General features: G+C 38.0%; 2 protein-coding genes across 4 annotated transcripts in view; one reads left to right on the top strand and one right to left on the bottom strand.

Moving 5' to 3' along the window:
- cacng1b (calcium channel, voltage-dependent, gamma subunit 1b) overlaps positions 1-10235 on the top strand; it is a 15977-nt gene extending 5742 nt beyond the window's left edge. The window contains exons 2-4 of the mRNA XM_063216716.1: positions 6990-7064; positions 9388-9525; positions 10003-10235. Coding sequence (XP_063072786.1) covers positions 6990-7064; positions 9388-9525; positions 10003-10235 — 446 coding nt within the window. The remainder of the gene's footprint in view (positions 1-6989; positions 7065-9387; positions 9526-10002) is intronic.
- A 3612-nt stretch (positions 10236-13847) lies between these two features.
- Positions 13848-15000, bottom strand: part of helz (helicase with zinc finger) — a 70568-nt gene continuing 69415 nt past the window's right edge. For all 3 annotated transcript variants that reach the window (XM_063191391.1, XM_063191375.1, XM_063191382.1), the window contains exon 31: positions 13848-14922. In XM_063191391.1, coding sequence (XP_063047461.1) covers positions 14558-14922 — 365 coding nt within the window. In that variant the 3' untranslated portion in view covers positions 13848-14557. The remainder of the gene's footprint in view (positions 14923-15000) is intronic.

Below are 15000 nucleotides of genomic sequence, written 5' to 3'. Positions count from 1 at the left end.
CATACAGTATGTCCCACCTTTACGCACTTACACAGCCTGTTGAGAGTAAGGGGCATGGGCGACTGGAGAAATAACATCTCGACATGACAAGCTATGAATTACTTTTTAATTGACCCTCTCTTCGGAATAAAAGTGCACTATTATCAGACTTGCAAGGGCAATGGTATGGCCAAAAATATCACGTCCATTCTTCATATGGGATGAGATGAGACGTTTACGTGTACTACAGAAATGTCAAGACCTTCACACGGAGTCTCCATTCAACATGGAACCTCCAGAGAGACAATCAGTGCAAGCGCGGCATGAGCCAATTATAGTCTTGCAAACACTGGGAGGATCAACCGTATTGCCCAGAGATAGCTGGGATAGCTCTTTAAAATAGATTTACAATGGTGTGGTGTATTAAAAGCAATTTGCAAAGAATGATTGGATTGCATTTTTAACACAGCTTGACACCCTTAAATGCTATTATATAGCTGTACCCATAATCATATTACTTTTAATCTTATTGAATCTGTTCTGCTCCTTTGTTTAATGGCACTACACTATGTGTTAACCATGGAGAGACCAATTCCGCTTCAATCAGGATTTAAAAAAACAAAATTGTGGCTTTGCTTTACTGGGAGCAAAAAATCCTGTTAGAAGCTGAAATCTTTTATTACCTCGGCCAAGGAGGTTATGTCTGTCTGTCTGTTGAGAAGTTGTTGGAAATGACAAAAGGAACAAGTGGTTACATTTTGTTGGTGATCCAGATCATGATGCGGATCCAGGAACTTTTTAAAGATTCTTCATCATTATGGGATAGGGCGAATTTTGTTGAAGGAGAGGATTGTGCACATCCCAGTGAAAGGTGCAGGACGAGGGTCAACTGTAGTTTTCAGAGTGAGGAGTAGAATCTTTATTGTTGTGTTTTATTTTTTCATGGCAGGATAATGTTTCCACCTCTGAAGAAGACTGTTGAGGTCGAAACGTTATCCTGCCATGAAAAAATAAAACACAACAAAAAGGATTCTAAGTGTGCGGACTCCTCACTCTGAAAACTATAGGGCGAATTTTGACCATTCCAGCACGTTTTGGCATTCCATTATCAAACTCCACAAAAAAGGCAGAAAGACAAATAGGGTGTAATAGTCAAATGTTCTATCTTCCTTGAGCCCTACTGTGTCTCTAACGATAAGGCACTTGACTGCTATACGGCTGACCTGGGTTCAATTCCGGCCCGGGTCCTTTGTCAACTCTTCCCCGTCTCTCTCTCCCACTTGCTTCCTGTCATAGTCTTCATTTTCCTATTTCGAAATATAGGCAAAAGCCCAAAACATATATAAAAAACAGCTTCCTTGGCAGAGGTCTGCACTCTCTGAGTAAATTAAGCACTGCCAACGATTTGAGTAGGAAGACTTTCCATCAGCCTAAAATATTGTTTACAGAGAGCAACGAGGTTTCTCCACAGCAGTGTTTTCGCAAGTATATCAATAACTTCTGCTTTTTCAATCTGAGAGAAACCGTTATTAATGATGCAGAATTTAAACCACTTCTCTCCATTATTCTTGTCTCCTCTTCCCTTCTTCTCACTGTTTGCTTTGCCGCGTTTCTTTTCCTCTGCTGCCTCATCTTTCTTTCTTTTTGTTCTGCTGTTTCTCTGCTGTTTCTTTCTCTTCCTTCTCTCATCCATCTCTCTCTGTTATCCATTCTTTTTACAGTCCCTCCCCTCATTCCCTCATTGCTTAAATAATACAGCTGCAAAGACAAGATGGTTGCTAGGTAACCTGTGGACTGTGTGTTTTCCTCGCAGTCTCTCTCTCTGTCACAAACAGCTCTCGTGTTGCCCAGTCAACCCATCCATCCATCCATCCATCCATCATCACACATCTCCTATACTCTCTTCTATCCCTCCCTTCTTCTCTTATACATGATTTATGGAGATGAAGCCCACCCACCCATGGCTGCCAACTTCCATGTACAAACATGGAAGTACTCCTCAATACATATGCATACGCGTGGGGCTGGCATCTGTAGCTCAGTAAAATTGGCCACTTTCAGATAGTAGGAGGTAGACCTGGTGAATTCCACCTCACATTCATTACACCACAGAAATGTCCATACACGCCCAAGTAAAAAAAAAGTGTACTTAATATATACTTAATAAGTACGTTTTATTGTATTTAAAGTGTACTTCAAAAGTGTGTATTTAAAGAATGTTATTTTGGGACAACTTATAGTATACTTAAATGTACTTGAAATATAATTAAGTAGAGCTTAAACACATTTTAAGTTGACTTTTTTGTACTAAAATTAAACTTTGTATAAGTGTACTTAATATACTAAAAATATATTTAACTTTAAGTACATTATAAGTATACTAACCAAGTCACTTTAAAATGTGTTTAATGTTTACTTTAGTATGCGGATAAGTGCATTTTAAGTACATTAGAAATCTATTTTAACGTCATGAGAAAGTACTTTATAGTATACTGCAGAAGTACATACTTAAGTTGTGTTATTTTGGGACAACTTATAGTATACTTAAATACACTTGAAATATAATTAAGTAGAGCTTAATCACATTTTAAGTTGACTTTTTTGTACTAAAATCAAACTTTGTACAAGTGTACTTAGTATACATACTAAAAACATACTTAATTTTAAGTACATTATAAGTATACTAACCAAATCACTTTAAAATGTGTTTAATGTGAACTTTAGCATGTGGATAAGTGCATTTTAAGTACATTAGAAATGTATTTTAACGTCATGAGAAAGTACTTTATAGTATACTGCAGAAGTACATACTTAAGTTGTGTTATTTTGGGACAACTTATAGTATACTTAAATACACTTGAAATATAATTAAGTAGAGCTTAATCACATTTTAAGTTGACTTTTTTGTACTAAAATCAAACTTTGTACAAGTGTACTTAATATACTAAAAATATATTTAACTTTAAGTACATTATAAGTATACTAACCAAGTCACTTTAAAATGTGTTTAATGTGAACTTTAGCATGCGGATAAGCACATTTTAAGTACATTAGAAATCTATTTCAATGTCATGAGAAAGTACTTTATAGTATACTGCAGAAGTACATACTTAAGTTGTGTTATTTTGGGACAACTTATAGTATACTTAAATACACTTGAAATATAATTAAGTAGAGCTTAATCACATTTTAAGTTGACTTTTTTGTACTAAAATCAAACTTTGTACAAGTGTACTTAATATACTAAAAACATACTTACTTTAAGTACATTTCAAATATATTCACAAAAATCGCTTTAAGTACATTTTAAGTGTATTGACTCTAAATTTATTTTAAAGTATACTACAAGTAGATTTTACTTTAAGCACATTTCAAATATATTTATTTTAAGTACACTTTAAATATATTTCAAAAGTATATGAAAAAAAACATTAATGTAATCTCCAGTTACTCATTTCCATTGTACATTGTCTTGTTCTCAACCATCAGCCATTCACATGAACCTTCCTTTCACCTTCACTTCAGACAACAACCACTGCCTCAACCAGGATTCGAACCCACGATTCACTGAACCACAGACCTGCACTCTAACCACTAGACCACAACTACCTGTTCTTAGACAGGCACAATTACGTTCTTGAAGTAATAGTCTTGAGTAGTACACTTTAAGTATACTTTTATATACTTAATTATAATACTTAGAAATCATTGGTGGTGGTATGCTTTTATCGAATTAAAGACACTTTTACATGTTTAATTTGTGCACCAAAAAGTACACTTAAAGTGCACTTAATACACTAATAACACAACTTAAGTACAGACTTCAGTATTGTGCTTAAAAGTTTAATAGGTAAGGCCTTACATGCCTTTTTAAGATCTGTTTGTGCTCTTCAATATGGTGTTTTTACCATGAAAATACATTAACAAAATGGAAGGTGGAAGGTTATTTAATGTTACAAAGCATAATGAATAAATAAGCCTAGGTTAAAATACACTAAAATGATGGTTTAAAAAAGTACCCAGGTGAAAAAAAGTGTACTTAATATACTTAATAAGTATGTATTTTTGTATTTAAAATATACTTCAAAAGTGTGTATTTAAAGAATGTTATTTTGGACAACTTATAGTATACTTAAATACACTTGAAATATAATTAAGTAGAGCTTTAACACATTTTAAGTTGACTTTTTGGTACTAAAAATCAAACTTTGTACAAGTGTACTTAATATACTAAAATCATACTTAACTTTAAGTACGTTTCAAATATTCTTTCTAATACCAAACTTTAGCACATTACTTTTAAAATACAAATACACTTAAAATACACTTAAAATATACTACACTAACAGTATGTTTTCAAATACAACACTTAAGCACATTACTTTAAAAATACAAATACACTTAAAATACACTTGAAGTGGTTCAAGACGACAAGAAAAATAACATAAAATCTTTATAAGTGAGTACATTTCATTAAAGACAATTAATATTAGTGTCAAAAAGGCAATATAGTAAGTATGCAAAAAAATATGCATATTTGTAAAGGTCGTAAAATAAAGTTTAGGTATATATAACTGATAATAATGTATATTTTCTAACACTATGTTTGAGTACATTTTTTAAGAACAAAGTTTAATACATTAAACTAGCAGTACATTTTCTAATACCATACATTACTATAATGGTGTACTGTGTATGATTTTTTGTAGTTTATTTCCAAAATTCATGCTGGAAAAAGGGGAGTCATTCATCATCATCATAAATTGAGGTTCTTGTCCATGTTCCAGATATAGACATTTTTTACTAGGAAAATGACTGTACTTTGGCCAGTAATTAGTTTATTTATTTTGTAAATATAGTTACAATACATTTAAATACACAACACTAATAGTGTATTTTCTAAAAACAATCTTTAGCACATTACTTTAAAAATACAAATGTACTTAAAATACATTTGAATACAATACACTAATAGTGTATTTTATAACACTACACTTTAACACATTGCTTTTAAAATATAAATGTACTTAAAATAGACTTAAAATAGAATATACTAATAGTATATTTAACAATACCACACTTAAGCACATTACTTTAAAAATACAAATGTATTTACAATACATTTAAATACAATACACTAATTGTGTATTTTTTAATAAAACACTTTAGCACATTACTTTTAAAATACAAATGTACTTAAAATAGACTTTAAATAGAATATACTAATAGTATATTTAACAATACCACACTTTAGCACATTACTTTAAAAATACAAATGTATTTACAATACATTTAAATACAATACACTAATAGTGTATTTTATAATACTACACTTTAACACATTACTTTTAAAATACAAATGTAGGCCTACTTAAAATAGACTTAAAATTGAATATACTAAAAGTATATTTAACAGTACCACACTTAAGCACATTACTTAAAAAATACAAATGTACTTACAATACATTTAAATACAATACATTAATAGTGTACTTTATAATACTACACTTAAGTACATAACTTTTAAAATGCAAAGATACTTAAAATACACTTAAAGTATAATACACTAATAGTATACTTTATAATGCTACACTTTAGCACATTACTTTTAAAATACAAATATACTTGAAATACATTTAAAATATAATACACTAATAGTGTATTTGACAATACTACACTTAGCACATTACTTTTAAAATACAAATATACTTAAAATACATTTAAAGTACAATACACTAACAGTATATTTTATAAAACTATATTTAAGTACATAACTTTAATAATACAAATTATTTTAAAATATATTTAAAATACACTTAACTATAAGTATATTTTTAAATACCATACTTAAGTACTGTACTTGATAAGTAGAGTGTACTTAAAATATACTTTCAGAAAATTAAATATATTTAAAGTACACTTAAGTACACATTTTTTTGACCTGGGCGTAAAACCTCCTTCCATGTACAAACATCAAGACCTCCTCAATACATACAGTATGCATATGCGTGGGGCTGACATGTATAGCTCAGTAAAATTGGCCACTTTCAGGTACATACTGTAGTAGGAGGTAGACCTGGTGAATTCCTCCACACATCCACACACCACAGCAATGTCCACAAACCTTAGGAAGCTGGATGTGCACAAAAACGGCACAGAAAAAATGTTAGTATGAATATACTTAATAATACTATGAATAACTATAGAATAATAGCCAAGCACATCTGTAATTCTGTCCGGAAGCAACATTACACTTTGGCATCTGCTACTTCATCTGTTATATCATTCTTCACTTCCTCACAGCATTAAACAGTGAGACGTTTACCACGCTGCCACAATAAGGTGCACAAATCCGTCGGTAAACTAAATCCAAAGGTCATCTTACTAAATAACAAGCTCTATGACGGATGCTCCTCAGGATTTTAACACACCTGGATATTTTTTCGACTTCCTAAAAAAGACTATGTGGTTGAAACACCATAGATACAGCATATACTCATGATGTGAAAGCCGTGAAAGCCCAACTGGGAAACTCCAACTCCCATTGTCATTGTGACACAGCACTCCACAGCACACAACAAAATTGCATTTATGCCTCACTCGTGCAAGGGGGCAGCCCTTAATGGCGCCCCTAGGGAGCAGAGCGGCGGGACGGTACCATGCTCAGGGTACCTCAGTCATGGAGGAGGATGGGGGAGAGCACTGGTTGATTACTCTCCCCACCAACCTGGCGGGTCGGGAGTCGAACCGGCAACCTTTGGGCTACAAGTCTGACACCCTAACTGCTTACCCATGACTGCTCATGATACTTATGCAATAACAACCTTTTGGAGCATGCTGAATGAGCCGTATGGCATGCAGACTTTCTCTGTGAGTCACACAACCATCACCTTATCTGACCACCAATCCACCAATCTCTCTCTCTCTCTCTCTCTCCCTCTCTCTCTCTCTCTCTCTCTCTCTCTCTCTCCCTCTCTCTCTCTCTCTCTCTCTCTCTCTCCTGTCTGCAGCAGAGAACTGCTCCTACTTCAGACACTTCACATCAAACGAGGAGGCGGAAGTCTTTGAGGTAACGACTCAGAAAGGTAGGTCATCATCCGTGCCTTAATGGCTTCTCCTTAATGCCTGATAGGGTCCACAGGCTGAGAAGAGGGGGCTTGGGGATGGGGAGGGGCTGTGTGTGTGTGTGTGTGTGTGTGTGTGTGTGTGTGTGTGTGTGTGTGTGTGTGTGTGTGTGTGCGCATGTGTGCATGTGTGCATGTGTGTGTGTGTTTACATGGCTGTCTGTCTCGACATTTGAGAGGTATTCCACAAGCAAAGTGCATCATGATCTTTCATTGCCCTTTCAATAAGTGGCAGCGCTTAGACAGCCTGATCTCCAAGAATTCCATGCTCCTGGACACGGATGTTAAGGACACGAAATCCGTGTCCAGGAGCACGGATTTTGCCAAAATTCCGTGCTCCTGGACACGGAATTGTTTTCCGTGCTCCTGGACACAGAATTGTTTTCCGTGATGGGCACACGGAAGTACTTTCTATAGGCTAATACCACAGCACTGTCTTAACTCTACCATTAGAAAATACATACCAAATACTAATCCTAAACAAAATAATGCTATAGCAATTTAAGTTGTGCCCTGACCAAAACATTCCCTAACCTTAACCTGTCATTAAAGACATATTTTTGAGAAATACCTTTTCCAGATGGTTGCTAGGCTATCAAATTCATATAATGAATGAAAGAAAACTAGCTGTGCCCAGACCAAAACAATCCCTAACCCTAACCTGTCAGTAAGAAATGTTTTTTCTTTTTAGAAAAATATTTGAAATTGGAAAAATCCTGAGAAAACACAAGACTGTGGAAACATAGAGCTGTGGGAGTATAGAGAGATCACTTCTGTGTGTCCAGCACGGAAAATAATTCCGTGTCCAGGAGCACGGAATTTTGGCAAAATCCGTGCTCCTGGACACGGATTTTGTGTCCTTAACATCCGTGTCCAGGAGCACGGAATTTTTGGAGATCATGTTGGCTTAGAGAGCAGGCGAGCAGAGAGCAGGAGAGCTAGGGGCTCATGGAGGAAGCCGGGGGGACATCGGCTAAAACCCCAACTGTAAATGGAGAATTACACCAATTCCCCATTCTAATGGCTAGACTGCAGAGTTGAATAGCAGGCTTACTGATCTACCCCCCCACCCCCAAATACACACACAAACGGACACACACACACACATACGTACATGTACGCGCATGCACACACACGTCTGCGCATGCACACATGCACAATGCACGCACATGCGCGCGCACACACACACACACACACACACACACACACACACACACACACACACACACACACACACACACACACACACACACACACACACACACACATAAACTGAATTGCCAGACTCACCTCCGGAGTGCCCCAAATGGCCACAAATCCCTCTCACTCAGACATGAAATTGCAGACATTAGGGGTGTCTTCTCCACACAATTACGGTATGTGGTAACCTGCCACCCATCACAGTGTGTGTAAACAGCTCAGAGATACACTGACCTCCATCTGCTGCCCGCCAAAAACCTGGCGCACGGATAAGCCTTTTAAAAAAAAGGCTTTTCTGGGGAAAAGGGTCTTTGATTTGGTCTGTCAGAGGCAGTGTGTCCTTCATGAAAAATAACAGGGATATGGAAATGTTTCACAAGAAATGTTGCAAACCAATCATGTCTGACTTCTTTTCAAATTACAGAGTGGCAGTAGTGAGGTCAAGTAACCACTAAAAACTATTATGCTCATTTTTTTTGGTGATGTGGTTTTTGTGTCCAACATAATTAGTTTCAAATCCAGCTGAGGCTCGGTGGCTGCTTTACAACTAAGTCTTAGGAGAAATACCTGTATGAAAGAAACCGCATGAGCCGCTAAGGTACATCAGAATTACGGCTTTTCATAAGCTATTCAAAGTCTAGCCAGACTGCTTCTCTACGTGTGACACATGTGACCAGGGAAGATGTCCCGGGCCCAGGGAGAGAAGGGGCCCCAGAATTGCGTCCCCATTACATTACATGACATTACATTGCACTTAGCTGACGCTTTCATTTTTTTAATTCAAAGCGACTTACAGTTATTACCCCTATTGTCAGGGTATTGGTTACAGTCCCTGGAGCAATGTGGGGTTAGGCGCCTTGCTCAAGGGCACTCCAGCCATGCATGGAGATGTAGGGAGAGGTCAGGGGGGATTCGAACCTGCAACCCCTAGATTGAAAAACCAACTCTCTAACCACTAGGCCACGGCTGCCCGTTGCATGTATTGGGTGGGGTTCGGAGCTTTCAGATGACTTTGTCCCGGGCCCGGCCAAAGCTCTCAGCAGGCCTGTGCTGCATGTGACTATCTGTCTCTCCTGGTTTTCAGAGTACAACATCTCTGCAGCAGCCATCGCCATCTTCGGCCTGGGCTTCATCTTCTTGGGGACCCTCTGCCTGCTGATGTCTTTTGGGAAGGGCAGAGACTACCTACTCAGGCCCTCGGGCATGTTCTACGCTTTTGCAGGTCTGTGATAATTCAGAGCACTTACTGATGATCTGTTAGAAGGGAAGCAATCCCTAGGAGTAGAAGAACAATGTAATATTACATTACATGACATTGTCTCCACACGCGCACACACACACACTCCCGCACACACACAAATGCCTCTTTTCCACTGCCGTTTTTCTGGTAGGCTTACAGCTCGACACAGCACAACCTTTACTTTACGATTAAGCTGTGTCGTGCCTGTTCGAAAAGCAAAAAGTGGTGGCCTAGTTACGCTATGTCGAGCGGTAGGCCTACCAGAAAAACGCCAGTGGAAAAGTCTTTTCATACGTCAAGCAGTATCTGGTCAAGTAGAAGTGGATAATTAATGATGCTTATAAGTGTCCTTTTGTATTTGCAGCTAAGGTGATTAACACACACACACAGCAGACAGACACAGGCACACACACACACCTTACACTGAGCTTTTGTCTCATATGCCTTTGTCTGGGACAGGGATGTGCATCGTCATCTCGGTGGAGGTGATGCGCTCGTCGGTGAAGAGGATGGTCATCAGCGAGGAGACGGTGTGGACCGAGTACTCCTACTCCTGGTCGTTCTCCTGCGCCTGCTCCTCCTTCATCCTCCTCTTCCTCAGCGGAGTCAGCCTCCTCATCGTCTCCATGCCGCACATGCCCCGCAACCCCTGGGAGACCTGCATGGACGCTGAGCCCGACACCCTAGACTAGCCAGCCTCCCTCGCTGCTGCTGGAGGAGGACGGAGGATGGAAGATGGAAGATGATGACGTCATGCCATTGCCATTCCACTACACTTTATGGCTTTTTTTGTTTTTGTTTTTAAAGCATCTGGCAGTCTAGTGACTGGCTTAAAGGTAGCGTATGTAATTTTAGTCGTTTATTTTCCAAATGTATGCTGCCCGTCCAGTTTGATCGATACGTTAATATTTACAGGTTTGACCAAAGTACAGTACGTTTTGCAGCCAAATAGGCTATGTCTATTACTGGACATTGAAAATGTCGGACATGGAGAAAATCGACTTATATGAAAAGTGTAATTTTCCCATCATAATGAATACTACTTACAGTATACATTGATGGTGGTGCTACATATAATGGGCAGCATAAAGCATAAAAAGGCCTCCTACAAATCACATACTCTACCTTTAAAGGGACACTGTGCAGGAAATGGTCAAAAAAGGTACTGCAACTATGCTGCTCATTGAAATTAGGCTCCCTATTGCCAAATTTGATCTTTACATGAAAGTTTACTAAGTAATAAACAAATATTTTCTAGTATGGTCCAAGTACTGTCCTTTTTGCAGCTAAAAATGGATATTTTGGGAAATTTCAAAATGGCGGACCATGGAGAAGATCCCCCAATTTTTCCAGTCATAATGAATACTTAGAATTTGATGGTGGTGGTAAGTGTTCATAAAAAAAGGTTACATTAGTGAATGGGCAGCAAGAATTCTGGAAATAAACAACTAAAAATCTCACACAGTGTCCCGTTAAAGGAAATGCATTACTAGACTTGAAATTACCAGTGGGTAACACTCTCTTTGAGGGGGTCTACAAAAGGGCGTCATGTAAACGTCAAAAGAATAATATAACCCGTGTCAGCAACATTAATGACACAGTATTGACAGAGATTCTAGGTGTATTATGGTCTATTCTCTCTGGTATTGATGTTTATTACTGTCATTCGTGTTTTGGCCAAACAATGTCATCTTGACATTCATTCCAAAAACCGAACGATGCATTATACAGTCATACAGCTGTTCTTATGCCAGTGACATGACACACTCTTCATCTGTAGACTCATTCAGATTAAGTATTTACAAATAAGGATGATTTGAATCTGAATGTTATTGCACCAGTCAGTACAACTCACAAAGCTTTCACACCCATTTCGAGTCCAGAATTCATTGTTTAAAGCCAGCCAGATGACTACTCTCAGGCATAAGGCCCAGTGAAATTGTTTTTTGTTGTTGTTATTGCTAAATCTGCTGCCAATAGGCTAGAGAACAGCTCTTTGACCTGTAATGGCACAACTGAAAATAACCATTCTCTGAGTTTTGTCAGAAGCTGAGATGTTGACTAGTAGCCCAGTTTTTGCTCAGGTCATGTTGTGGAGCTTATGTTATCCTCTTGTGTGAAAAAAATATATGTGAATATGACTGTTTTATAAGCTTTTGTGATACTTTTATGAGAAAAGCCTATGAGTGCATATGGACTGAAATCTTCTGTCCATTTGTTGCAATGGCTTATGAATGTAAAAAACTGAATGTAAGCCAATGTTGATATACAGTATTCGTATTCTAACTGGTGAAACTTAAGGCTTTCATTTATTGCACAGAAATGCTTGCAATTGAAGACTTTACACAATTTCTATAATTTGTATATTGCAAAAATCTGTATAATATGAATTAACCTGTTTCAACAGTTTGTGAGCAGTGTGTACAGTACAGGACTTCACAGGACTTTTTAAAAATAAGATTATAGGACTTCATGTAGCTAAATCTGCATAACAGTCACTTGTACGGAGTCAACAAGTGGACAGTGGGCAAGGTAGAACTTTACACCTTCACATTATTTATATTAAACATTATGCACAATGGAGTAGAGACCTTTTAATGGATAGAATTCCATCTTACCGTGTCAGGTACAAAGCTGTGTAGACGGAATGTTTAAGAAGGTGAGACTTGGCCTCCGGCTACAAAAAAACTACTTGGTGATGGAAGAGAGCATGTACACACAGCTACCATCTCCATTTGTCTCCCTCGTACAGGTCACACTGTCTCAAGGCCCTCTTAATCAACTGACAAATGGTTCTTGACCAAAAGCTTTTACTGTCAGTCAGCAGCACGGTACAGGGACGGGAGGGCAATCACAGCCCTCTTCTTCCCATCAGTAGCGGTTAGGATGATGCGCCATACAAGATTGATTTGCCATCGCAAAGCTCAGAAATGCTCTGCATGCTTTCGCTCACACGTCAACATCAGTTACTTTACAGATACGTTTTTTTCCCCTCTCTCCTCCCCCTGAAGAATACGAATTAAAGTATAAATTGTTTAAGATGATAATCCTTCAAAAATGTTCTGTTCTATTATTGGGAATGACATCATCATCATCCAAAAAAACAGGCCTGTCTTTTGGTACCAAGAGTTTCTGTCCTCTGAGAATAAATGTAAATCTATAGTTGCGTAATTGTGGGAAAAGAAAACCTGTACAGACTGGCCCACACAGTACATATGCAGTCACACCCCGTTATGCAGTACACATATACAATCCCCAGGGTACAGGGTTGTCATGCAGTACACACATACAATCCCCAGGGTACAGGGTTGTCATGAAGTTGGCATATGTAGGGGCTCAAGGGCGTCAGTTGTCCTGAGTACAGGGAGAGTGGTGGACCAGAATTGGGTCCTCGTTACATTGTACAGTTTTGCCCCAGGCCCAACCAGAGCGGTCAGTGGCCCTATATAGAACCATGCCTGAGGGAATATTGAAACGCGTTTACAATACCTGAACTAGTGCCAGCCAAAAGAACAGGAAAAAAAAGACATGCAGAAATACAGGTCGGATTGATGATTATATGTTTGTCGATGACTATCTTTTCTCCACCATTTCCCATCCCAGGACATTAAAAACCTGATATGTACAATTTCAATAAAATAAATAAAAAGGACCCAACAAATCTATTCTTAAATCCTTTCCAAATTCACAAGAGACCACCATGAAGAAGAGTAGATTCTGAAGTAATGCGTTTAAGTCCGTCATCCACAGGGGGTACAAAATGTGTTTAAGCCAGGCTGCCCTAACTCATTTTGGTTCAGGGGCCGCATACAACCCCATGTGAACCTCAAGTGGGCCGCATTATCGTAAACCAAAAGTTTAAACCCAACAGATATGGAAAGGTGGGTCTAAAAACATCTGTTGAAAGTCTTTAACAAATCTGAATAGAATACATTCATAGCTTCTACAACCATTATGTTATACTTACTACAAGTATACTACTACAACTACTACTCCTGAATTTCCCCCTGGGGATCAATAAAGTTACTCTACTCTACTTTACTCTACAAACACTTTAAACTCACAGTATCTATATTTTTAGATACGGTATAGTACAATTCCTGGAGGGGTTGGACGCCTTGATCAAAGATACTTGAGTAAGAGGTGTAAGAAGTGTGTAAGAGGCCGCCCATTTTCTTCCTGCTTATATTGTGATTAGAACCTAACCATTAGGTCAAAGCTGCCCTGTAAACCTGTGCAGTATGTCTATTGAACATCCACCAAGACACATATAGGTATGAAAGACGACAACCTTGAGTCATTGCAATCATTTCATTCATGTCTTTTTATTCATATGTACAGTTTTGAGAAAAAGGGTTGTCTACATCTATACAACTTTTTATATAGTTTTTTTTGTATGTTTGTGTGGTGGGTGAGAGAAATAGATTCGGCTGACTACTCAGTTGCAAGCACAAGGAAACACACCGATACTGATAAAAGGAAGAATTCAACATCTCATAAATGAAAAGCCAGCTGAAGAGAAAATATATATTTATATATAAGAAAAAATCACTTCAACAATTTTACTTTTAATGAATTGATGCAAACAAAGCAGACATAATTCCTGAAAAGAGGGAAGCAGAGAGGACAGGCAACTGAGTGGTTAGCCGAGTCTTTAAAATGTTTTTTAAAAATCTTTTTTTTTTTTTTTTAAGCATTTTTCTTTTTATTTGTCCCATAAATCTTTTTTTTCTGTGATTTTTTTGTTGTTTTTGTCCAACATTTTGGTATAACTTTGAATATATGCGTAACTTCGTTTGCAAAATCACAATTGTCAAACTGTAAAAGAACAACTAGCTAAATTAAAAGTAAAAAAAGAAAAAGAAAAAGAAAAAAAAATGGCGGAAAAAAACTATCGGACAACTTTTTTTTGTCAACATTTTCTTGATTCTTTTTCCATTTTTTATATATATTTAATATTTTTTTAAATTCTTTTTATTCTTTTTTTTTTTTTTACAGCTATATTGAATTTGACTTATTTAAAATAGGAGTAATAGCCATTGCCACTGTTTGCACTGCCTATGCTAAGCTCCTGTAACAGAGAAAGGGGATTGTTGTTTTTCTTGGCCTGCTCAGGGGCGGGCCGTGGTTTGGGGGGTGCGCGTAGGGCGCTGGCGTAGGACATGATGGGGGTTTTGTGGGGCCCGGCGGGACTGGGGCTGCCCCCTCCCCCACCGCCACCACCTCCTCCCCCTGGGTCAGGGGGCGTCTGCTTGCTGGGCAACAGTGGAGGGAACTGTCCATGGTGCTGCAGAGCGGTGGTGCAGGGAGGAGGGTGCGAGGCCGTCTGGAGGACCTCTGCCTTCCCATGATCCTCGGCAGCATTCATCGCCTTGGTAACTGTTAGGAAGGGGGGCAAAGGTGCACGTTAGAGGGTCACACGAGAACAAGTGAACAGCTTTCATCAAGCAGCACAGC

Source organism: Engraulis encrasicolus, chromosome 2, assembly GCF_034702125.1.
Source record: "Engraulis encrasicolus isolate BLACKSEA-1 chromosome 2, IST_EnEncr_1.0, whole genome shotgun sequence".
In the NCBI taxonomy this organism is placed as follows: domain Eukaryota; kingdom Metazoa; phylum Chordata; class Actinopteri; order Clupeiformes; family Engraulidae; genus Engraulis; species Engraulis encrasicolus.
This window is presented reverse-complemented; position numbering and strand designations above follow the sequence as displayed.